This window comes from Salvia splendens, chromosome 1, assembly GCF_004379255.2.
Source record: "Salvia splendens isolate huo1 chromosome 1, SspV2, whole genome shotgun sequence".
In the NCBI taxonomy this organism is placed as follows: Eukaryota; Viridiplantae; Streptophyta; class Magnoliopsida; order Lamiales; family Lamiaceae; genus Salvia; species Salvia splendens.
The window spans coordinates 1,095,686-1,114,798 of NC_056032.1; the positions used below are offsets into that span (position 1 = coordinate 1,095,686).

Consider the following 19,113-nt stretch of genomic DNA (forward strand, 5'->3'; position numbering starts at 1 on the left):
CCCAGGCAGTTCATCAACTTGTGCAGTTCAGCAAACTGTCCAGTTTGCCGAGTCAGAGGGTTCAGAGGATACCGACGAAGAAACCGAGTTGGGCACTGACGCCGAGAGTGGTACACCATCAGTGGACAGTATGGAGATGATAGATCCAGATCCAAGGATATGTGACCTTACTAGTCATGTGGCCGTTGATCCAAACACCCCAATCAAGTTGCCCGATGGAACTCCAAACATTGAGCTTAAGATTCCATTGCTCAACGTGTTGCCGAAATTTTACGGGAAGGCCGGGGAGGACCCCTACAGCTTCTTGAGTGAGTTCACTCGCTTATGTAGCATTCAAAAGAGACCGCAAGGAGTTTCAGAGGATACTTTTCGTTTATTTGCCCTTCCCTTCACATTATCGGGAGAGGCGAATGCTTGGTTTGGAGGATTACCACCCGATTCGATCACTTCATGGGCCGACATGAAGAAGACATTCTTGGAGCACTTCTTTCCTCCTACAAAGACCAATGCCATCAAGAAGGAGATCACAAGTGTGCAACAAGATTATGACGAGTCATTGAGTGCTTATTGGAGTCGTTTCAAGAGATTGGTGGAGTCTTGCCCCAATCACAAGTTCTCGGAAGGAGATTTGCTACAATACTTCTACCAAGGAATGACTTATGAGAACAAGCACCTTGTGAATTCTTCAAGTGGAGGGGGTTTCATGATGCAAAGAGTTAGTGAGGCGAGGAATCTCATCCAACGCCTTGTGGATGCGACACGAGAATATGAAGATCCACAATTGAGAACAATGAGAAAAGGAGCCTTTGTGAGTGCTAGCACCGCTGACCTTGAGGTCAAGCTCGATGCTAAGATAGGCAAGTTGGAGAAGCTTCTCACAACGGTGGTGGAAAAGGTAGGGCACGCACCAAAACCCGAAATTGTTTGTGGAGTGTGTGGCAGAGAGGATCATACCACGCCCTATTGTCGAGTCGAGGAAGGGCAGCCTATGGCCCAAGTGAATGCTGCGGGGGATTGGCAACATCGAGGCCAAAAGAGAGATCCATATGCACCTACGTATAATCCCGGATGGCGTGATCATCCCAATTTTAAATGGAACGACCCGAGCCAACAAATTCAAGGGCCACCACCACAAGCGCATTACCAAGCTCCACAAGGGCCAAATCAAGGAGGAAATCATGCTTATAGGCCGCCCCATCAAAGAGGACCTCCGCCGGGTTTTCAACAACAAAACCATGGCCAAAATCAACCAAATCATCCTCCAAAGCCGACCAAATCCTTGGAAGAAATGATGGGAGACTTGATCTCGTCCCAACAATTCATGCAAAATAACTTGCAAGCCAACAATGATGTGGTGCACAAGCTACAAGATGCGCAACGGGAGCAAAAGATTAGTCTTGATCATCTTGCACGCCAAATGACGCAATTGGCGACTTCCATCAATGATATACGTGGGAATGGTGGAGGAATTCCGGCTCAAGTGCAACCACCAAGGAAGGAGACCCTCAATCAGATTACCCTCAGGTCCGGGAAAGAGTTGAAAGCTTCATTCAACAATAACTCAAACAACGGACTGGGGGAATCATCAGAACAGGGGGCCAGGTTGCCCAGCGCAGCACACTGCCCAAGTCAGGAAACTGCCCAGTTTGAACGGGTAGATGATAGCGATGAAGAGATCGAAGTGAACATCATCATTCCACCCGATGGGCCTACACCCATACCTTTAAGACCAGAGAAAGATTTGAGTGGTGTAGAGAAGGAGGTGCTCCAACCAATTGCTAAGGCCAAACCCCATTTTCCGGGGCGATTTGCACAAAAGGCAAGGAAGGAGGATCCGATGGATTTTATGGCTATTTTCAACAAGTTGGAGGTCAGCATACCATTCATGGAGGCATTGAAGCTGCCCTCGGTCAGCAAGTTCATCAAGGATTGCATTTCCGGGAAATCAAAGGTGGATGGGAAAATCGTGGTAGGTGAGAACGTGTCCGCCGTCATCCAAAATCATCTTCCATCGAAATGCAAGGACCCGGGTATGTTTTCACTTCCCATTACTATTGGTGATGTTCATATCCCACATGCAATGTGTGACCTTGGTGCTTCTATAAATGTTATGCCTTTGTCCATTTATAATCGTTTGGTTGGAGTTGAAATGTCCGAGACAAAGGTTGTGATTCAATTAGCCGATAGGTCTTGCATATGTCCCGAGGGTGTGCTTGAGAATGTTATTGTGAAAGTGCATGAATTTCAATATCCCGCTGACTTTTATGTGATTAGAATGAATGATATGATATCTAGGGAATCTAATGGTGTGTTGTTAGGAAGACCATTCTTGCGCACTGCTAAGAGCATGATCAATGTGTTTGAGGGTACTATTTGTTTGGACTATCATGGTGAAAAATATACATTTGGTATTGATGATGCTATGAAGAGACCCTTGGATGTTGAGAATGCAAATTCTCTTGATATCATTGACCCGATGGTCCAAGATTACCTTGAGGCCGAGTTTTTGCAGGATAGGTACCCTACATCTACTAGTGAAGAGCAAGCCGAGTTGGAGGCAAGTGGTATGAGTGAGTTATTTAGTTCACAAGGATCGAGTGATGAGGAGATAGAGGCGGCCATCATGAAGTGGTGCAACAAATTGGAGCGTGCAAAATCTGCCAGTAACCTGCCCAACCCAGACGAACTGCCCAGTCGGTGCAACCTGCCCAGTCTGAGGGCAGAAGAGGAATTGGTACCGTCGGAAGTTCGTCCACCAAAATTGGAATTGAAGCCGCTTCCTACTAACCTCAAGTATGTCTACTTAGGAGAAAATGACACTCTGCCTGTTATCATCAATAATGGATTGGAGAAAGGCCAAGAAGAGAAGTTGATCGAGTTGCTGAAGGGGCACAAAAAGGCGATTGGGTGGACATTGGCCGATATCACGGGTATTAGTCCCGATATTTGTATGCACTACATCAATTTGGAGGAAAATGCCAAGCCACACCGTGATCCACAAAGAAAGTTGAACCCGAACATGAGGGAAGTTGTGTTGAAGGAAGTTCTCAAGCTATTGTCAATAGGGATCATCTATCCTATCCCCGATAGCAAGTGGGTCAGCCCCATCCACATGGTTCCGAAAAAGTCTGGAATTCAAGTCGTGGAGAATGCCAATAATGAGTTGGTCCCCACTAGGTTGGTGATGGGGTGGCGCATGTGTATCGACTACCGGAGATTGAATGAAGCCACACGAAAGGATCATTTCCCACTTCCTTTCATCGACCAAATGCTTGAGAGATTGGCCGGGAAGAAGTACTTTTCCTTTCTTGATGGATACAGCGGCTATTTCCAAATATTTGTCAACCCCGATGATCAAGAGAAGACGACCTTCACTTGCCCCTTTGGCACCTATGCATATCGACGCATGCCATTTGGATTATGCAATGCACCCGGAACCTTTCAAAGGTGCATGATGAGCATATTTTCCGACCTTATTGAGGAGTGCATTGAGATTTTTATGGACGACTTCACGGTATATGGGGATTCATTTGAGAAATGCTTGAGCAATCTCGACTTGGTGCTTGCAAGATGTGAAAAGAAGAACCTTGTGTTGAATTTTGAAAAGTGCCATTTCATGGTAGAGGAGGGGATAGTTCTCGGCCATGTTGTATCCGGAAGAGGGATTGAAGTCGACAAGGCGAAGGTGGATGTCATTGCCCAACTACCGTATCCCACAAATCAAAAGGAGATACGCGGTTTCCTTGGTCATGCCGGCTTTTATAGGAGATTTATCAAGGATTTTGCCAAGATAGCTCGACCATTGACACGCCTCCTACAAAATGATGTGGAATTCGAGTTTGATGATGAATGTAAGTGGGCATTTCAAGCTTTGAAAGACAAGCTGGTCTCGGCACCAGTGATTAGAGGCCCGGATTGGAGCATCCCTTTCGAGATCATGTGTGATGCAAGTGATCAAGCCGTTGGTGCCGTGCTTGGCCAACGTGTAGGGAAGGAAAGTCACGTGATATACTATGCTTCAAAAACCTTAAATCAAGCTCAAGGTAATTATGATACCACTGAGAAAGAGCTCTTGGCAGTGGTCTATGCGTTTGAGAAATTTAGACCATACCTCCTTGGGTCTAAAATCATAGTATACACCGATCACGCCGCTCTTAAATACCTTTTGTCAAAAAAGGAAGCCAAACCGCGGTTGATTCGTTGGGTATTATTACTTCAAGAGTTTGATTGGGAGGTAAAAGACAAAAAAGGGGCTGAAAACAAAGTGGCTGATCATTTGAGCCGAATAGTGAAAGATGGAATTCATGATCCGGTCGATGATGCATTTCCGGAGGAACACCTATATACTGCCCAGTTTGTCAAACTGGCCAGTCTGGATGCCTCAGAGGAAAACACAGCAGGATACAAAGAGCCGTGGTTCGCCGACATCGTAAATTATCTTACCACTGGAGATCTGCCTTCTTCACTGATCATCACCAAGGCTCAAAGAATGAAGATCCGTAGCGAGAGCAAATACTACTTTTGGGATGATCCATACCTTTGGCGAGTGGGAGCCGACCAAGTGATTCGACGGTGCATTCCCGAGCCCGATCAAGAAGATATCCTATTGCATTGTCATTCATTAGCATGTGGGGGCCACTTTGGACCAAAGAGGACAGCGAGGAAGGTGTTGGATAGTGGATTCTTTTGGCCGACGCTCCATCGTGATGCTTATGAATTCTGCAAAAGATGTCCTCGTTGCCAATTTATGGGAGGACTTTCGGCTAGAGATGAGATGCCCCAAAATCCCATTATTGTTTGTGAGATTTTTGATGTGTGGGGGATGGATTTCATGGGGCCCTTTCCGAGCTCATTCGGGAATTCATATATCTTAGTGGCCGTCGACTACGTTTCCAAGTGGGTCGAAGCAAAGGCTACAAGGACTAATGACTCAAGAGAGGTAGCTTCTTTCCTTAAGTCCACCATTTTTAGCCGTTATGGAGTACCAAAGGCCGTCATAAGCGATCAAGGTACACATTTTTGCAATCGCACAATCGATGCTTTGATGAAGAAATATGGTGTGCATCACCGCTTATCCACCCCGTATCATCCACAATCCAATGGGCAAGCCGAGATCTCAAATCGGGAGATCAAGCATGTGTTAGAGAGGACGGTGAATCCCTCAAGGAAGGATTGGAGTGCGAGACTAGATGACGCACTATGGGCTTACCGCACGGCGTACAAGACGCCAATCGGGATGTCACCATATCGCCTCATTTTTGGCAAAATGTGCCACCTTCCCGTTGAGATTGAGCATCGCGCTTATTGGGCCATTCAAAAGATGAGTATGGAACCGGGCAAGTGTGAGGAGGAGAGGAAGCTCCAACTCCAAGAGCTTGAGGAATTTCGCCTTGAAGCATATGATGCCGCGATGTGGTATAAAGAAAAGACCAAGTTATGGCATGACAAAAATTTGAGGGGAAAGTCATTTGGGGTCGGGCAAAAAGTTCTCCTATTCCAATCAAGGCTCAAAATCATGCCGGGAAAATTAAAATCCAAGTGGACGGGTCCTTACATCATCCGAGCAATTCATCCAAATGGAGCCATCGAAATTCAGGGAGTTGACTCTATTTCTCAACCCTTTGTTGTGAATGGTCATAGATTAAAAATCTTTTTGGAGCCTTCAGAAGCATATACGGTGGAAGAAATCCCATTGTATATACCTCGGGTTTCAAACTAGGGTGATAAAACTTTTCATGTATATATATATATATATATATAGGGGAGCGTTATTCTCCTATTGATCCCTTAGATCCTTTATTCTTCTTAATATGGGCCGTTAGATCTCATTCATCAACGGTGCAGATGATCTGCATTATTACACTATAATGGTGCATTATTAGTCGGTGTGCATTATTCAACTGAAAATCTGCATTATTACGCTATAATGGTGCATTATTAGTCGGTGTGCATTATTCAACTGAAAAACTGCATTATTAAATGACACGTGGCATCAATCTAACCGTCGAATGACAAAATCGTGGGGCTGAGATCAAGAAGGAAAAAGGAGGAAATATGCAAAAAGGAAATGAATACATCCCTATATATATATATATATATATATATATATATATATATATATATATATTTTTTTTTTAGGGTTTAGTATTAATGTAAATGTTAGGGGCTGTGCTAAAAATTTAAGTTGGGAAAAATGGGCCCATTTGAATCACTTTGAAAGAAAAAGAGACGGCCCATTTGGTTGTTTCATTTAAGTATAGCCCATTTCCTACCTTTATTATCAAAAAAAAAAAAAAAAAAAACGTGACTTTTGGAGAGTACAGAGTTTTGGGGATTGTTTTTCTTACTCAATCTATCACTTAAAAAAAAAAAAAAAAAAATCTCCAATCCCTAAATTCACCCTCGCTTTTCACCTCCTTTTCCACAAGTTCTCCTCTACGGTAATTTCTCCTTCTTTTCCCAAATTTTCAGAGCAACTCTTCAATTTCCCGCCACCGAAGCACCACCATGCTACCCCGGAAATTGAAGAAGACGCCGGAAAAAGGGGCTGCTACTACAGCTACACTGTCGGGCAAACCCAGCGCCCCTTCCACAGCTGCACAGCCGGTAGAAAAACAACAACTCAGACCAAAGCCCAAAGTCAAGTCAGTCGCGCCGGAGCCAACTGTCCCGGGTGTGACGGGTCGCTCCGCTGCTATCCGACCAGCTGCTGCCAGAAAATCACCTGTTGCAAAAGCTCAGTCAGCAAAGCATCTAGCTGATGCTTCTTGCGCTACCAATGAGGGTTCTGCAGAGTGCAGAAATGAGCAAAACATTGTGCTCACATTTGATATGAACAAGTTCCAGCGGATTGCCAAACCGCGACTGAATCAGAGAGCGAGCCCGAGGAAAATGTAGATGGACATGATAGGATGTTCCCACCTAGCCCGATGCACCATGATAGCTCAAGTCTGCCCGCAGGTGTTTCCAAGGAAAAGCTTGATGAAGTAACTGCCGAGAGGGAGCGAAAGAGAAAAGGAAAGCAGCCCATGGAACCGAGGAAGAAAAAGCAAGCTACCTGGAGAGCAGATTCTAGGCCACGATCTCTTGGCCCGACAATTCAGACCCCACCGGCAAGTGGAGGTGAGACCAGTGACTCAAGCAGCGCCTCCTCATCTTCCGAATCTGAGGAAGAAAGAGTAGAGCAGCCAACTAGTTATGCCAAATACGGAGTCGAGCTTGACATGGAGCTCGCTGAATTGATGAAGCAATTTTCGGATCCTAAGTTGGCTGCGAGTCTCAAACGCCGACAAGGTGGGCTCAAGAGATACTTGTCCGGATATTTGGTACATTTCGACTCTCTTGACACTTTGCAAGTCCATGAAGAATTTGCAGATTATATGGATAGGGCAGGTCTCTCATGGTTAATGGATTTGGATACATACAAGGTGCCTCTGATCTTATGTGATGAGTTCTTTACTTCATTCAAGTTTGACGTCACCACAAATTTGAACACAACGTGCATTGAATTCCGACTATTTGATGAATACCACCGTATGAACTTAAATGAGTGGAGTGTAAGATTGGGGTTATACACAGTTGATGACATTGTGAGCGGGGAGGCAGAGAAATTGGAACGGGGACTGCCTGGGAGACAATTACAGAGTGATGCGAATGCTGCGTGGGGGTATTTGACTGGCTTGAAACAGCCTTACCACTATTCTAGAGCTTTTGGGTACAACATCATTGACCCCGTTTTGCGAATGTGCCATGTATTCCTATTCACCAATATCATAGGCACGTTCACAGCTTATTCCCGTGTCCCGAGTGCCGTTCTATATTTCCTATGGTGTATTGTGAGAGGGGTGAGGATCCATCTTGGATTTTGGTTGGCTTACCAGATACGTGCCATTAGTCGCAACCCACATCGACATTTCACAATCTGCCAGTACTTGGGAAAGTTTGTACATGAAAATTTCAAGTTTGGGAAGCCCTCCCCCCTATCCATGACTCCTCTTACTCCAGCCCCACGTCCTTTTGATTTGGAATTCCTTCAAGATGCGGGCCTTATAAGCATAACAGGGGGTACTCCCCGTTTCTATTCACCAGGAGACACCCCCACTGTGATGATCTCTAAGGGTGTTTCAAGTGGAGGGATGGAGAAAAGATTGAAGAAGATTGAGAAGAAAATGGCGAAGCTAAAAGAGGCCAATGACCATGCAGCTCGTGAATTAAAGGAGACTCGAGAGGCACATGCCCAGGGCCTAAAAGACCTCAAGGCTGATCTCGGAAAGCTAATGGACCACGTGAGCTTGTTGGCCCGTCTCCAGCAACCTCCCGAGGTCTCGGTTCCAGAAGTGGCAACTGCCGAGGCCTCGGTTCCAGAAGTAGTAGCTGAGGAAGTTCCCATTCCAGTAACCGCCGAATCTGCCCAAGCCTCCACACCTGTACCCGAGACCGTGCCCGAGCCGGAGGAAGCACCAGCTCCACCACCCCCTGCCACATCAGCCCGTACCCTCCGCACAAGGCGGGGGAGGTGATTTCTATCCAACTCTCTCTTCTACTTGTGTATATATGTGTGGTGTGTGACGTGAGTGTTTGCATTAAAGCCTTGATTTGTGTTTGTGGCCTTGCCGGCATTTGTAACTGTTTTGTGATGTTAGTGGTCTCTTTCTAAACCCTTGGTCTACTTGCTCTCGAGCAAGCAAAGCCCAAGTGTGAGGAGGTGAGATTTTTATGTGTTTTTCAGTTGGTGTCTTTTTCGTTTTCTTTGTTTTGTTGAATTTAGTCAGATTTCTTTCCTAACATTTTAGCCAAATTCGCTTGAGGGCAAGCAAGGTTTAAGTGTGAGGAGGGAGATTATTTGTCGTTGGATGTGTTGTTTTTCGTCACTTTAGTTGTGTAAATTAGTTCTTAAGCTGGAGTTAGTTTTTTTTTTTTCTTCTTTGAAAAAAATGAAGGTTTTTATCCGTTTGTTAGGCAAGTGTCAGTTTTTGTTTAAAAATGAAAAAAAGAAATATGAAGGTTTTTGAGTTTTTAGTCAAGCTTTGATGCATAGACTTTGCAAAATATTTTCCCTTAAAACGAGTTTGAATGCAGTTGTTTTGCAAAGTTCTCTTTCCAAATAATGGGTTGTTGGATGACGTTTGTACGATGGAAAAGTAGAGCACTACTCATTTGCTTTAACCTCAAGATTTGTTTCTAAAGTAGAATACTTTCTACTATCTTTTTGTGAGTGTTATTGAGTGTGTGTGACTTGCACAATCTTTGATATCGCTTGGTCATTTTGGCAAATGTTAGAGGGCATTAGGATAGCCACTTGAGCCTCAATTTTGTTGATAATCCTACCTAATGAGCTATCCCTAGTGATCCAATTTGAAGCCTAGGCCTTGTTCATTTCATTGCCCAGAATATACTCTCCTAAGCCACATAAAAGCCTACATCCACACCCCAACTATGCATATTACACACTAGCTTAGTCAAGCCGAATAGGGTGAATCTTATCCCGTTTGAAGATGAAGAATGTCGTTACATTGAGAACCTTTTGAGAAAAAGATCAAGAAAATGACAAAAAAAAAAAAAGAAGTATGAGGCAGAAGAAAAAAAAAAACAGAGAAGAGAAGAACAAGAAAAGAAAAGGGAAGAAAAAAAAAAAAGTGCATGACAGAAAAAAAAAAGAAGAAGAAAAGAGGAGAAAGAAGCACAAAAAGCAAGAAGGAAGTTGACGTGCGACAAAGCCACATTTGAAGTTCATAAGTTTGTCATGTTTTGGTTTTGATTTCTGTGAGTGTGTACACATTTCAAATGCATAGTTTCACTCTCTGCATTGAGCTTAGGACCCCTAGGATCCATCCAATGCAATTCAAAAGGTCCGAAAGCCCCGTTACAACCCTCTCAAAGCCCCTTTCGAGCTATTTTGACTAAGTGATATCTTTTTGAGTGCTTGTGGTGAGCTTTGAGTGAAACACTTTACACTTTGAGAGGTGACTTGAGGAAACTTGAACTTATGTGTAGTGCTTAACTATCTTGACAAAACTGACAACATGAACCATATTTTGAGGAAAAAAATTCAGTTGGGCTGCATTTTTGCTTGAATTTCGGGGAGGTTGAGTATTGTTTGTGTTTCATAAGCTTGACTCTTGTGTGTAGTTTTGTGTGTTTTCGTTTGAGTCTACTTTTGTGTTTGTGTCTTGTACTTGTTTGTGTTGTATGTTGTGTTGTTTTAATTTAGTGTGTGTTGAGAGAAGAGGGAAGTGACTTAAACTAGCAATTGAGTGAAAAGTCCAACCACATACTTGGGACAAGTATGATCCAAGTGTGAGGAGGTTTGATAGGCTAATTTTCGTCACTTGAATTGGATCACTTTTTGCATTCTTTAGTTGACTATTTGCATGAGAAGGTGTATGTTTTGGCAGGAAATGAATGGAGTGGTCCGACGAGCATGCTAATGGAATGGATTCTGGATTACATGCCAAAGTAGAGGAAAATTGGATGCAAATTCAGTGGTTTGAGATAGAAGGAATCCACAAGACACAAACTGCCCAGTTTGATGGATTGGCCAGTGTCCGAGCAATGTTGACAGCTCCTCAAAGTCGCATTTCAAAGCTAAGTTGACGAGTCTTTGTGCTACCAATGCCCACAAGCGACACTTTTGAAGGCAAAAGAAGCCAACTACCATCATTGGGAGTGGAGAAGACTTCCACATCAGATTGGTTGGAAGAAGTGTAACAAAATCAACAAAACTTACCTTTTGGAACAACTTGGGGGGGGGGGGGGGACCACTCTTTAGCTAGCTTTAGTTAGTTTTAGTTTCTCTCTCTAAGCTTAGTTTTCTCTCATCCTTGAAGCAAATTTCGAACCATAGGCAGCCATTGCCACTTTTGCTCACCATGGGGTGAAGCTTGTAGTTGTGTAGTGTTTTAATGCTTTGAATGACCTAGTTCCTTATTGTACTCATTTTCCAACATCTTAACTCTCTAGTTAAGGTTGTTGGGCTGATATTAAAAAGCTTTTGGTGCTTTTAAATCTCTAGGTATTTAGCATTTATGTTTGGTTGTTGGTGTTCTTGAGCTTTTAGTTTAAATTCCTTGCATTGATTTACTTTTTTTCGTTCCTTAGCTAGCCTTTGTCTTTGTTGATTTCTTTGTTTGTTTATTTGAAGTTTGTATGCTTTTAAAAGGGTCTTGTAGGGGCTGATTCTACTTGAAACTTTTGATGGAAGAAAAGAAGTAAAAAAATAGTGGTTGTTGCTAGTTTGGTTTTACTTGCTTAGCTTGTTTAGATTTTTCTTTTGCATCTTATTTCTTTGATCTTTCCTAAGTGTTTAGTTCAGCTAGTTAATCTCTTTTTTTTTCCATCCCTTTAATTTCGAAAATCAGTAAAAAAAGAAGAGAAAACAATGTGTTTTAAGTTGTAATTTGTATGGTGATTTCCCCTTGCTTAGTAGTTTGGTTCTTGTATGCTAGTGTGTTTTAGTTGCTGTAATTTCTTTAGTTATTTCTATCCTCCATTGTTGAATGTTCTTAAGATTTGTTTATCTTCTCCAAGTTGTTAATTTTCAGCTTTTTATTTGGTGTTTTCAAGGCATAATTAGGTAGCTAACTTGTTGATTTGGTGTTTCTCTAGCATAGTTAAGTGTGTAGCAGCCATTTAGTCATTTCTTTACTCATGTTTTCGTGCCTTAGTGTATTTAGGAACCCCAAAATCTGATTACAAAGTGTTAATCCTTTTATCCTTTGTTTAGTTTAGTTTTCTACTACTTTTGACCATTGGATAATAGCCATTAGCAAGCAACTAGTACAATTCCTTTTCACTCTTTGACATGGAGCCTTCAAAATCAGTTTTAAACTCTCTCTCTCATGCTTTTTATGTCAGCTTAGTCACTTTAGGAAGTCTCCAAATTAGCTAGTTAAGTAGGCTTTTAGATTCCACCTTTTAAGTGTCTCTTTCCTAGTAAATTAGTTTCTCTAGCTTTCAATTAGGTGTGAACACTTGGAATTTAGTTAGCAGCCTTCTACTTAGTTCCTTTTGCTTCTTTTACTTAGTATTTTTCGTGACAAAAGCTGGTTTCTCTCCCCTGTTCCTTTATTTCCCGAAAGTGCTATTTCACAAGGTGTTGTCATTATTCTGCTTTTATTTTCCTGCCAAACTGCCCAGTTTATTAGCTTGCCCAGTTTACGTTCCAGTGTATATGCTTTCTTCATATTGAATTTTATTTGCACTCTTAGTTCCCACATTAGTTTAAGTCTTGTTTATATTTCGTAGTTTAATTCCAAACCCCAAATTAAAGCGTGGCGGCATCGCCAAACTCTTAAGTGTTGAAATACATAACGGATACGACCGTTCCTCGTGGGATCGACATCCGACTTACCACATACTAATTAATAGTATTTTGGGAAGTGGGAACGTATAAGTATTGTTGAATAGGAAGGGACACGCGCCTACGACACGCGTGTGAAAATCTCGTCCTTTCACCCAGCACCTCTGAATTATCCTCAAAGTACCTCTTCTGATTCCACATTCACAAGAACTGGCAGACAAACCAAAACCCCAGCTCACTTAACTGACTTCATCTACAATTCTGTTGCATCTTCCACTCTCTATCCTATATCGGCTCACTTGAAATATATCATTCTCATGTCTGCCATATATGAACCCCACACATACAAACAAGCCTCTGAGATCAAAGAGTGGCAGTTGGCAATGCAAGAAGAGTTATCAGCCTTCATCAGGACTGATACTTGGTATATCACTGTGCTGCCACTAGGGAAAAAACCTATTGATTGTAAATGGATCTACAAAGTAAAATATCATGTTGATGCTACAGTTGAGAGATACAAAACAAGGCTTGTGGCCAAGGGTTTCACTCAACTCGAGGATGTTGATTTTTTGGACACATTTTCTCCAGTTGCTAAACTCACAACTGTCAAAATGATGCTGGCTCTAGCAGCCATTAATGGCTGCTCATTATCTCACTTGGATATCAACAATGCCTTTCTCTATGGAGATTTAGAAGAAGACATCTACATGACCTTACCACATGGCCTTTAAGTTGACAGACTAACTGTTGAAGGGGCCACTCTTGAGTCAACCTTAGTCTGCAAATTGAAGAAATCTCTATATGGTCTAAAACAAGCTTCTAGGCAGTGGTATCTAAAACTATCAGAAGTCCTAAGAGGTTTTGGATTACATCAATCAGCATCTGATCATTCTTTCTTCTATAAGTCTGATGCAACAAGCTTCTTTGCCATAGTTGTGTATGTAGATGATATATTGGTGGCAACTACAGATCCACAAATAACTGAGAACTTCAAAGCCTTTCTGTCACAACACTTCAAATTCAAAGATTTGGGAGTGCCAAAATATTTCCTTGGCATTGAGATTGCCAGAAACAAAAAGGGAATTCAAATATCACAAAGAAAGTATGCTATGGATCTAATTAATGATGCATGACTTTTAGGATGCAAGCCTTCTACAATACCCATGGATCCTATGAAGAAATTACAACTAGACTCTGGATCACCATTAGAAGATCCCTCAAAATACAGAAGATTGATTGGGAGACTATTATATCTTTGTATCACTAGACCAGACATCACTTATGCTGTCCACAAACTGAGTCAGTATGTTTCAAAACCCTGCACAGATCATTGGTATGCTGCTGAAAAGATCTTGAAGTATTTAAAGAGAACTCCAGGTCATGGCCTTTTCTTTTCCAGTAGCAGTAAGCCTACATTGAGTATATTCTCAAATGCGGAATGGGCAGCTTGCCCAGACACAAGAAAATCCATGACAGGATATTGTTTGTTTCTTGGTAATTCTCTAATTTCATGGAAAGCTAAGAAGCAAAACACTATTTCTAGATCTTCTGCAGAGGCAGAATATCGAGCTATGGCACAAGCAACTTGTGAAGTTGTGTGGGCAAAGACCTTACTCGAAGACTTTGGAGTAAAAACAGAAAAGACAGTTCCCTTATATTGTTACAATCAATCAGCTATCTATATATGTTCTAATCCAGTTTTCCATGAGAGAACAAAACACATAGAGATTGATTGCCACACGATTAGAGAAAAGTATTTGAAAGGTGTCATCAAACCACTGATCAGAAATAATTTGTAGATTGCTGACATTTTTACTAAACCGTTAAGAGATACGGCCTTCCAATCCATATTGGACAAGATGAACTTTAATAGTCTATATAGTCCATCTTGACGGGGCATGTTGAAGATGGCAGAATGCAGCATGCATGTAGATAGCAGAGTGCAGCATGCATGAGCGTGAAGTCGATGTGCATGGATTAGAAGTTGATGTGCATGGATGTGAAGTTGATGTGGGAAAATATCTTCATCCAGCTGGCGTCCAGGTGGAGTCTAGTCAGCATATGCGAATGGAAGAGGAGTTAGTTAATTGTTAGTTAAGCTTCATAACCGTGTTAGTTTAACTTAGCTTGTTTAGTATAAATAGCTCTTTTCTTAGCTTTGTAAACACATGTTTTGAGTGTGATCAATAAAGATCTTTTGTCTCTCAATTTCATTCAATGTTTCTCGATTTATCATCTTCTACATCCGGCTCATGAAAACGAGGCGGTGATCGAGGAGGAGCAACTAGTGGCTGGACGATCTTCTTAGCGGCACGGGAACTCTCTTCCATAGAGGCTACCGCCGCTCAACCAGCGATTCTTGTGCTTACTTGGGATTGGAGGCGTTCATGTTGGACGACGAATCCGATTTTGTCAACGCCTATTTTTGATCCCCTCTGGGACCTAAAAACCTAGAGAAATTCAATCAGGCAGATATGGACACAAAGGTAAAAACAGGTAGAATATCATTTTCCAGTCTCACTTTATCATTTAAGTCTCATTTCTGGTTACCTAAAAGCCGTGTTGGCTACTTGCCAACACGACTTTTTGGTACCAAGAAAGCGGAACGGTTGTACATATACCCACCATTTTTCCATCAAAATACATATACCCACCCTTTTTCCATAAAAAACGCATAAACGAAACCATCGATTTGGCAGAATTCAGGAGATGTGGTTTCTTCGGTAGCTGTAGAACGTAGCGGACATGATTCTAGTGCACAGAACGTCGAGGAATCTGCCGACTCTCAAGCTAAAATTGCTGGATCGAAGACAGAGTTAAAACGCGCTAAGCAGTAAGTTCTGCTAACGTATGTTTTGTCAAGAAAACGACTCTTATAAGCTCAAAACATAGTTATAAAATCTACGTTACCAAAATGCAAGCACAATGCTCAGCGGTCGAGAGTAAGGAAGCTTCAATACATAGCTCATCTCGAGAGGACTGTCGAGATTCTCAAGGTATTTTCAAACAAACAAAGGCTAAAGGTCTCAAATTCGAGTATGACGGTTTCACAAAATACAGGCGGAAGGAGCTGGAGTCTCAGCCGAGCTCGAGTTCATGGAGCAACAGAACATGCTCTTGACAATGGAAAACCAAGCATTGAGGCAGCGGCTCGAGAGCATCTCTCAGGAGCAGATGATCAAACAATGTGACCATCTCTACCATCCCTTTTTCTCGTTCGTGGTTGATGGAGTATACTAAACAAGCCAGCACAAAGCCCAAGAAAGAGTATCAGTTCGGCATGACCAAAGAGTTCGGCCTCAGCCTACAGCTCAGTAAAAACCAACCAATCAAGCTCTGCCCTCAGGTCGGCATCAAGCTCTACTCTCAGATCGGCAAAAGCTGCTCGGCAATAGTTCAGCAGTTCGGTCTCAGCATCGGCAAAAGCTGCTCGGCAATACCGGACTGGGAGACACGATCTATCTAGTGGTGGACCCATGCAGGCTCTCATGACCTCCACGACATCCACGACATAATTACTGATGATGTAAGCCACCGCCTAATTAGTGGCCATGCAGGATCTCATGACCTCCGTGACCTCCACGACTTAGGGTGGTGATGCAAGCCACGATCTCAGTTCTATATATAAACGGAACTTAGATCCGATAGAGGGGACACCAACTCTAAGAGAGAGAATATCATATAGCAAGCTTGTATTTGTAAGCTGTAGAAAACAGATCAAGCAATACAACTCTGCCCTCTTTTCTTCCCGTGGACGTAGATTTACCTCAGTAAATCGAACCACGTAAATCTCTGTGTCGTAATTTATTTTTACGAGCATTTATCATCATCAAAAATTCGCGGATTCATCACTGGCGCCGTCTGTGGGAAACAGAGAACCAAATCTGTGATAAAGCGAGTTTTTGACCCTTTTTCCACTACAAAAACAAAAAAAAAATGCATGCCAGACCGCACAACTCCCGTGCCTCCATCCGTGATGACCATGAGGAAACTAACCCAGCAGCCCATAGGCCTGGAAAGCAGCCTCGTGAGAAGTCTGTATCCAGTTCTCACGGTGAAGGAACAAGCCGCTCAAAAGGTCCACACACCGAGTCTTCCCAGCAGCCTGATTTGAATGAGGCTGTCAAGCTGTTCTTGGCTGAGAAGCAGGAGGAGTTCTTAACCTTCCTGCAGAAGAGCCAACAGCCGGAGAAGACAACGACGGATTCTCCCTCCTCGTCTAGGCATGAAAGTCACTACCCGCAGTAGTGACGTGTCTTCCAGGAGAGAGAATCCTCAACCCCGACATGTTCCTGTTTCTCCTCGGCACCGGAATCACAGGAGAACTCCTTCTCCTCCGTACCGAAGAGATGTCGGGTTCGCCATGTACGGAGCGTTAAAGACTCCGTTCTCGGACGATATCATCCGAACTCCTTTGCCGCGGAACTACCGAACTCCGTCGATAACCTATGACGGACTCGTGGATCCTCATGACTTCTTGGGACGCTATCAGTATAATATGGCGAACCAGGGTCTCAATGAGGTCCACATGTGCAAGCTGTTCCCCGAGCTGCTCATCGGGAACGCCAGAAGGTGGTTCGACAGCCTTCCTCAAGGCAGCATTAGATCCTACCGAGATCTAATGGATGCTTTCCACAGGAGGTTCTTTCAGAAAGCGGAAGCCCGAATTACTTCGGCTCAGCTGCTTTCTATACGTCAAGGTCGCGACGAAAAGATCAGCGACTTCCTGACGAGATTCCACAAGGAATGCCTACAAGTAAATGATCTCAATGATCTACTTGTCATTTCGGCATTCCAAAATGGAATCCTGCCCGGAGCTCTCTACAGAAAGCTCGTGGAGTGCGGCCCGCAAACAGCTCAAGAAATGTGGGACATTGCGGACCAGTTTTCCCGTGCGGATGAGGCAGACCGTCGAAAACGGTCTTTAGACAGCTCATCCCAAGAAGAGAAAAAGAAGCCCGATCAAAGCGGCCAGGTGCTTCCTCGCCGAACTCCTTTTGAAAGAATTCAAAGGGCACCGGTACAAGGCAGATTGGGGCCACGGCTCAATCCTGGGAAGCCGCCCGCTCAGTTCGTACCATTAAACAAGTCAAGAACGGAAATTTTCGAACTACATTCCGATATGTTCGAAAAACCAAAGCGGATGACGAAATCAGCCGCGCGGCGACCTCAGGATCAATATTGCTCCTTCCATCAAGCCCACGGTCATGATACCGAGGAGTGCCGAAATTTGGCTGCAGGTATTGACGTTCTTGTGAAAACAGGAACGTTAAAAAAATACCAAAGCAAGCAGCCGAACAAGAACAAAAAGCAGAGAGGTGCGAACTGCAATCCTCAGGATCCGAAAAGGCATGAAGATCCCGAAGACGACGACGAGCCGCAATATGATGGAGTAATCCAGACTATTGATGCTCTCCCTGCCGGGAAAACTAAGTCGTCCCTAAAAGCAGAACGCAGAGGTTCCAATCAAGAGGAGCCGACACATAAAAGGCTGAAGAAAGACGAAGTGATTACATTTTCAGATGCCGATCCCGTCCCAGCCATCTCTCCTCACCAAGACGCTATTGTCATTCAAGCCGGAGTGGCAAACAAACTGATCCACAGAGTATTTGTGGATACAGGAGCGTCAGTCAGCGTTCTTTTTAAAGAATGTTTTGATAAAATGGAAGTGGATCCAGCTCGGCTCAGTCCGGCTCCACTTCCTCTGAAAAGTTTCGCCCAGGAAGACACCCGCCCTGAAGGTATTATCAGCCTTCCGATCACGGTGGGAAAAGCGCCTACAAGCTCCAATACGATGATCGAGTTCTTTGTGGTAAAAGCTCGGTCCCCGTACAACATCATCCTGGGGAGAGACTGGCTCAACACAGTTCGGGCCGTTTGCTCTACTTATCACCTCACCATCAAGATCCCCACTAAAGGTGGGATAGCGGTCATCCGAGGTGATCAAAAGAGAGCAAAAGAATGTCTGCAGATCGCGCTTAAAAGCGCCGAGCAACCAGTTCGGCACCATCAAGCATAGCAATCACAGCAACCGGAGTCAGAGGCAAGCGAGATGACCGAAGTCACTTCAGAGCCGAACTCAATGACCGTTCAGTTATACGAAGATGATCCATCCAGAGTGGTCAAGATCGGCTTCGCAGGAACGCCTCTACTCCGGGAAAAAACCATCCAGCTCCTCAAGGAGTATAAAGACGTCTTTGCATGGTCTCCGTTGGACATGACCGGAGTGCCCCCCGAGGTAATCACTCATCGGTTAAATATTGATCCTTCGGTCCGGCCGATAAAACAGAAGCAAAGACTCTTTGCGGCAGAAAGAAGCCAAGTCATCCATGACGAAGTCCGCCAATTACTAAAAGCGGATGTACTATTCGAGGTAAAATATCCTTCCTGGGTGGCCAATCCTGTAATGATCAAGAAAAAAGGAGGAGGATGGCGGATGTGCATAGATTTTACCGATCTAAACAAGCACTGTCCTAAAGATTGCTATCCCCTTCCGAATATAGATAAAAAAGTAGAAGCTTTGATCGGCTTCGAAATTTTCTGTTTTCTTGATTTATACAAAGGATATCACCAAGTGTTGATGGATGAGAGTGACGCTCCGAAAACAGCTTTCATTACCGATTTCGGCATCTTCGCTTATAAAAAGATGCCATTCGGTTTAAAGAATGCCGGAGCCACTTATCAAAGGATGGTAGACAAGCTTTTTCGGCACCTAATCGGAAAGCAGGTTGAAGTGTATGTCGACGACATAGTTGTCAAAAGCAAAAGCACTTCGGAGTACGAAGACAACCTTAAGTCCACTCTCAACGTGCTCA

The 19,113-nt window shown here is 43.5% G+C and overlaps 1 protein-coding gene across 1 annotated transcript; it reads left to right on the top strand.

Annotated features, from left to right (window-relative positions):
• The first annotated feature begins 13,461 nt into the window (after positions 1-13,461).
• LOC121757337 (secreted RxLR effector protein 161-like) lies at positions 13,462-14,097 on the top strand. Its single transcript, XM_042152888.1, has one exon. It carries the CDS (start codon positions 13,462-13,464, stop codon positions 14,095-14,097), a length of 636 nt encoding a protein of 211 aa, XP_042008822.1.
• The last annotated feature ends 5,016 nt before the right edge of the window (positions 14,098-19,113 follow it).

Bases quoted from the DNA above. Each gene is read 5' to 3' on its own strand.
- LOC121757337 (XM_042152888.1), top strand. From the start codon at position 13,462: ATGGATCCTATGAAGAAATTACAACTAGACTCTGGATCACCATTAGAA.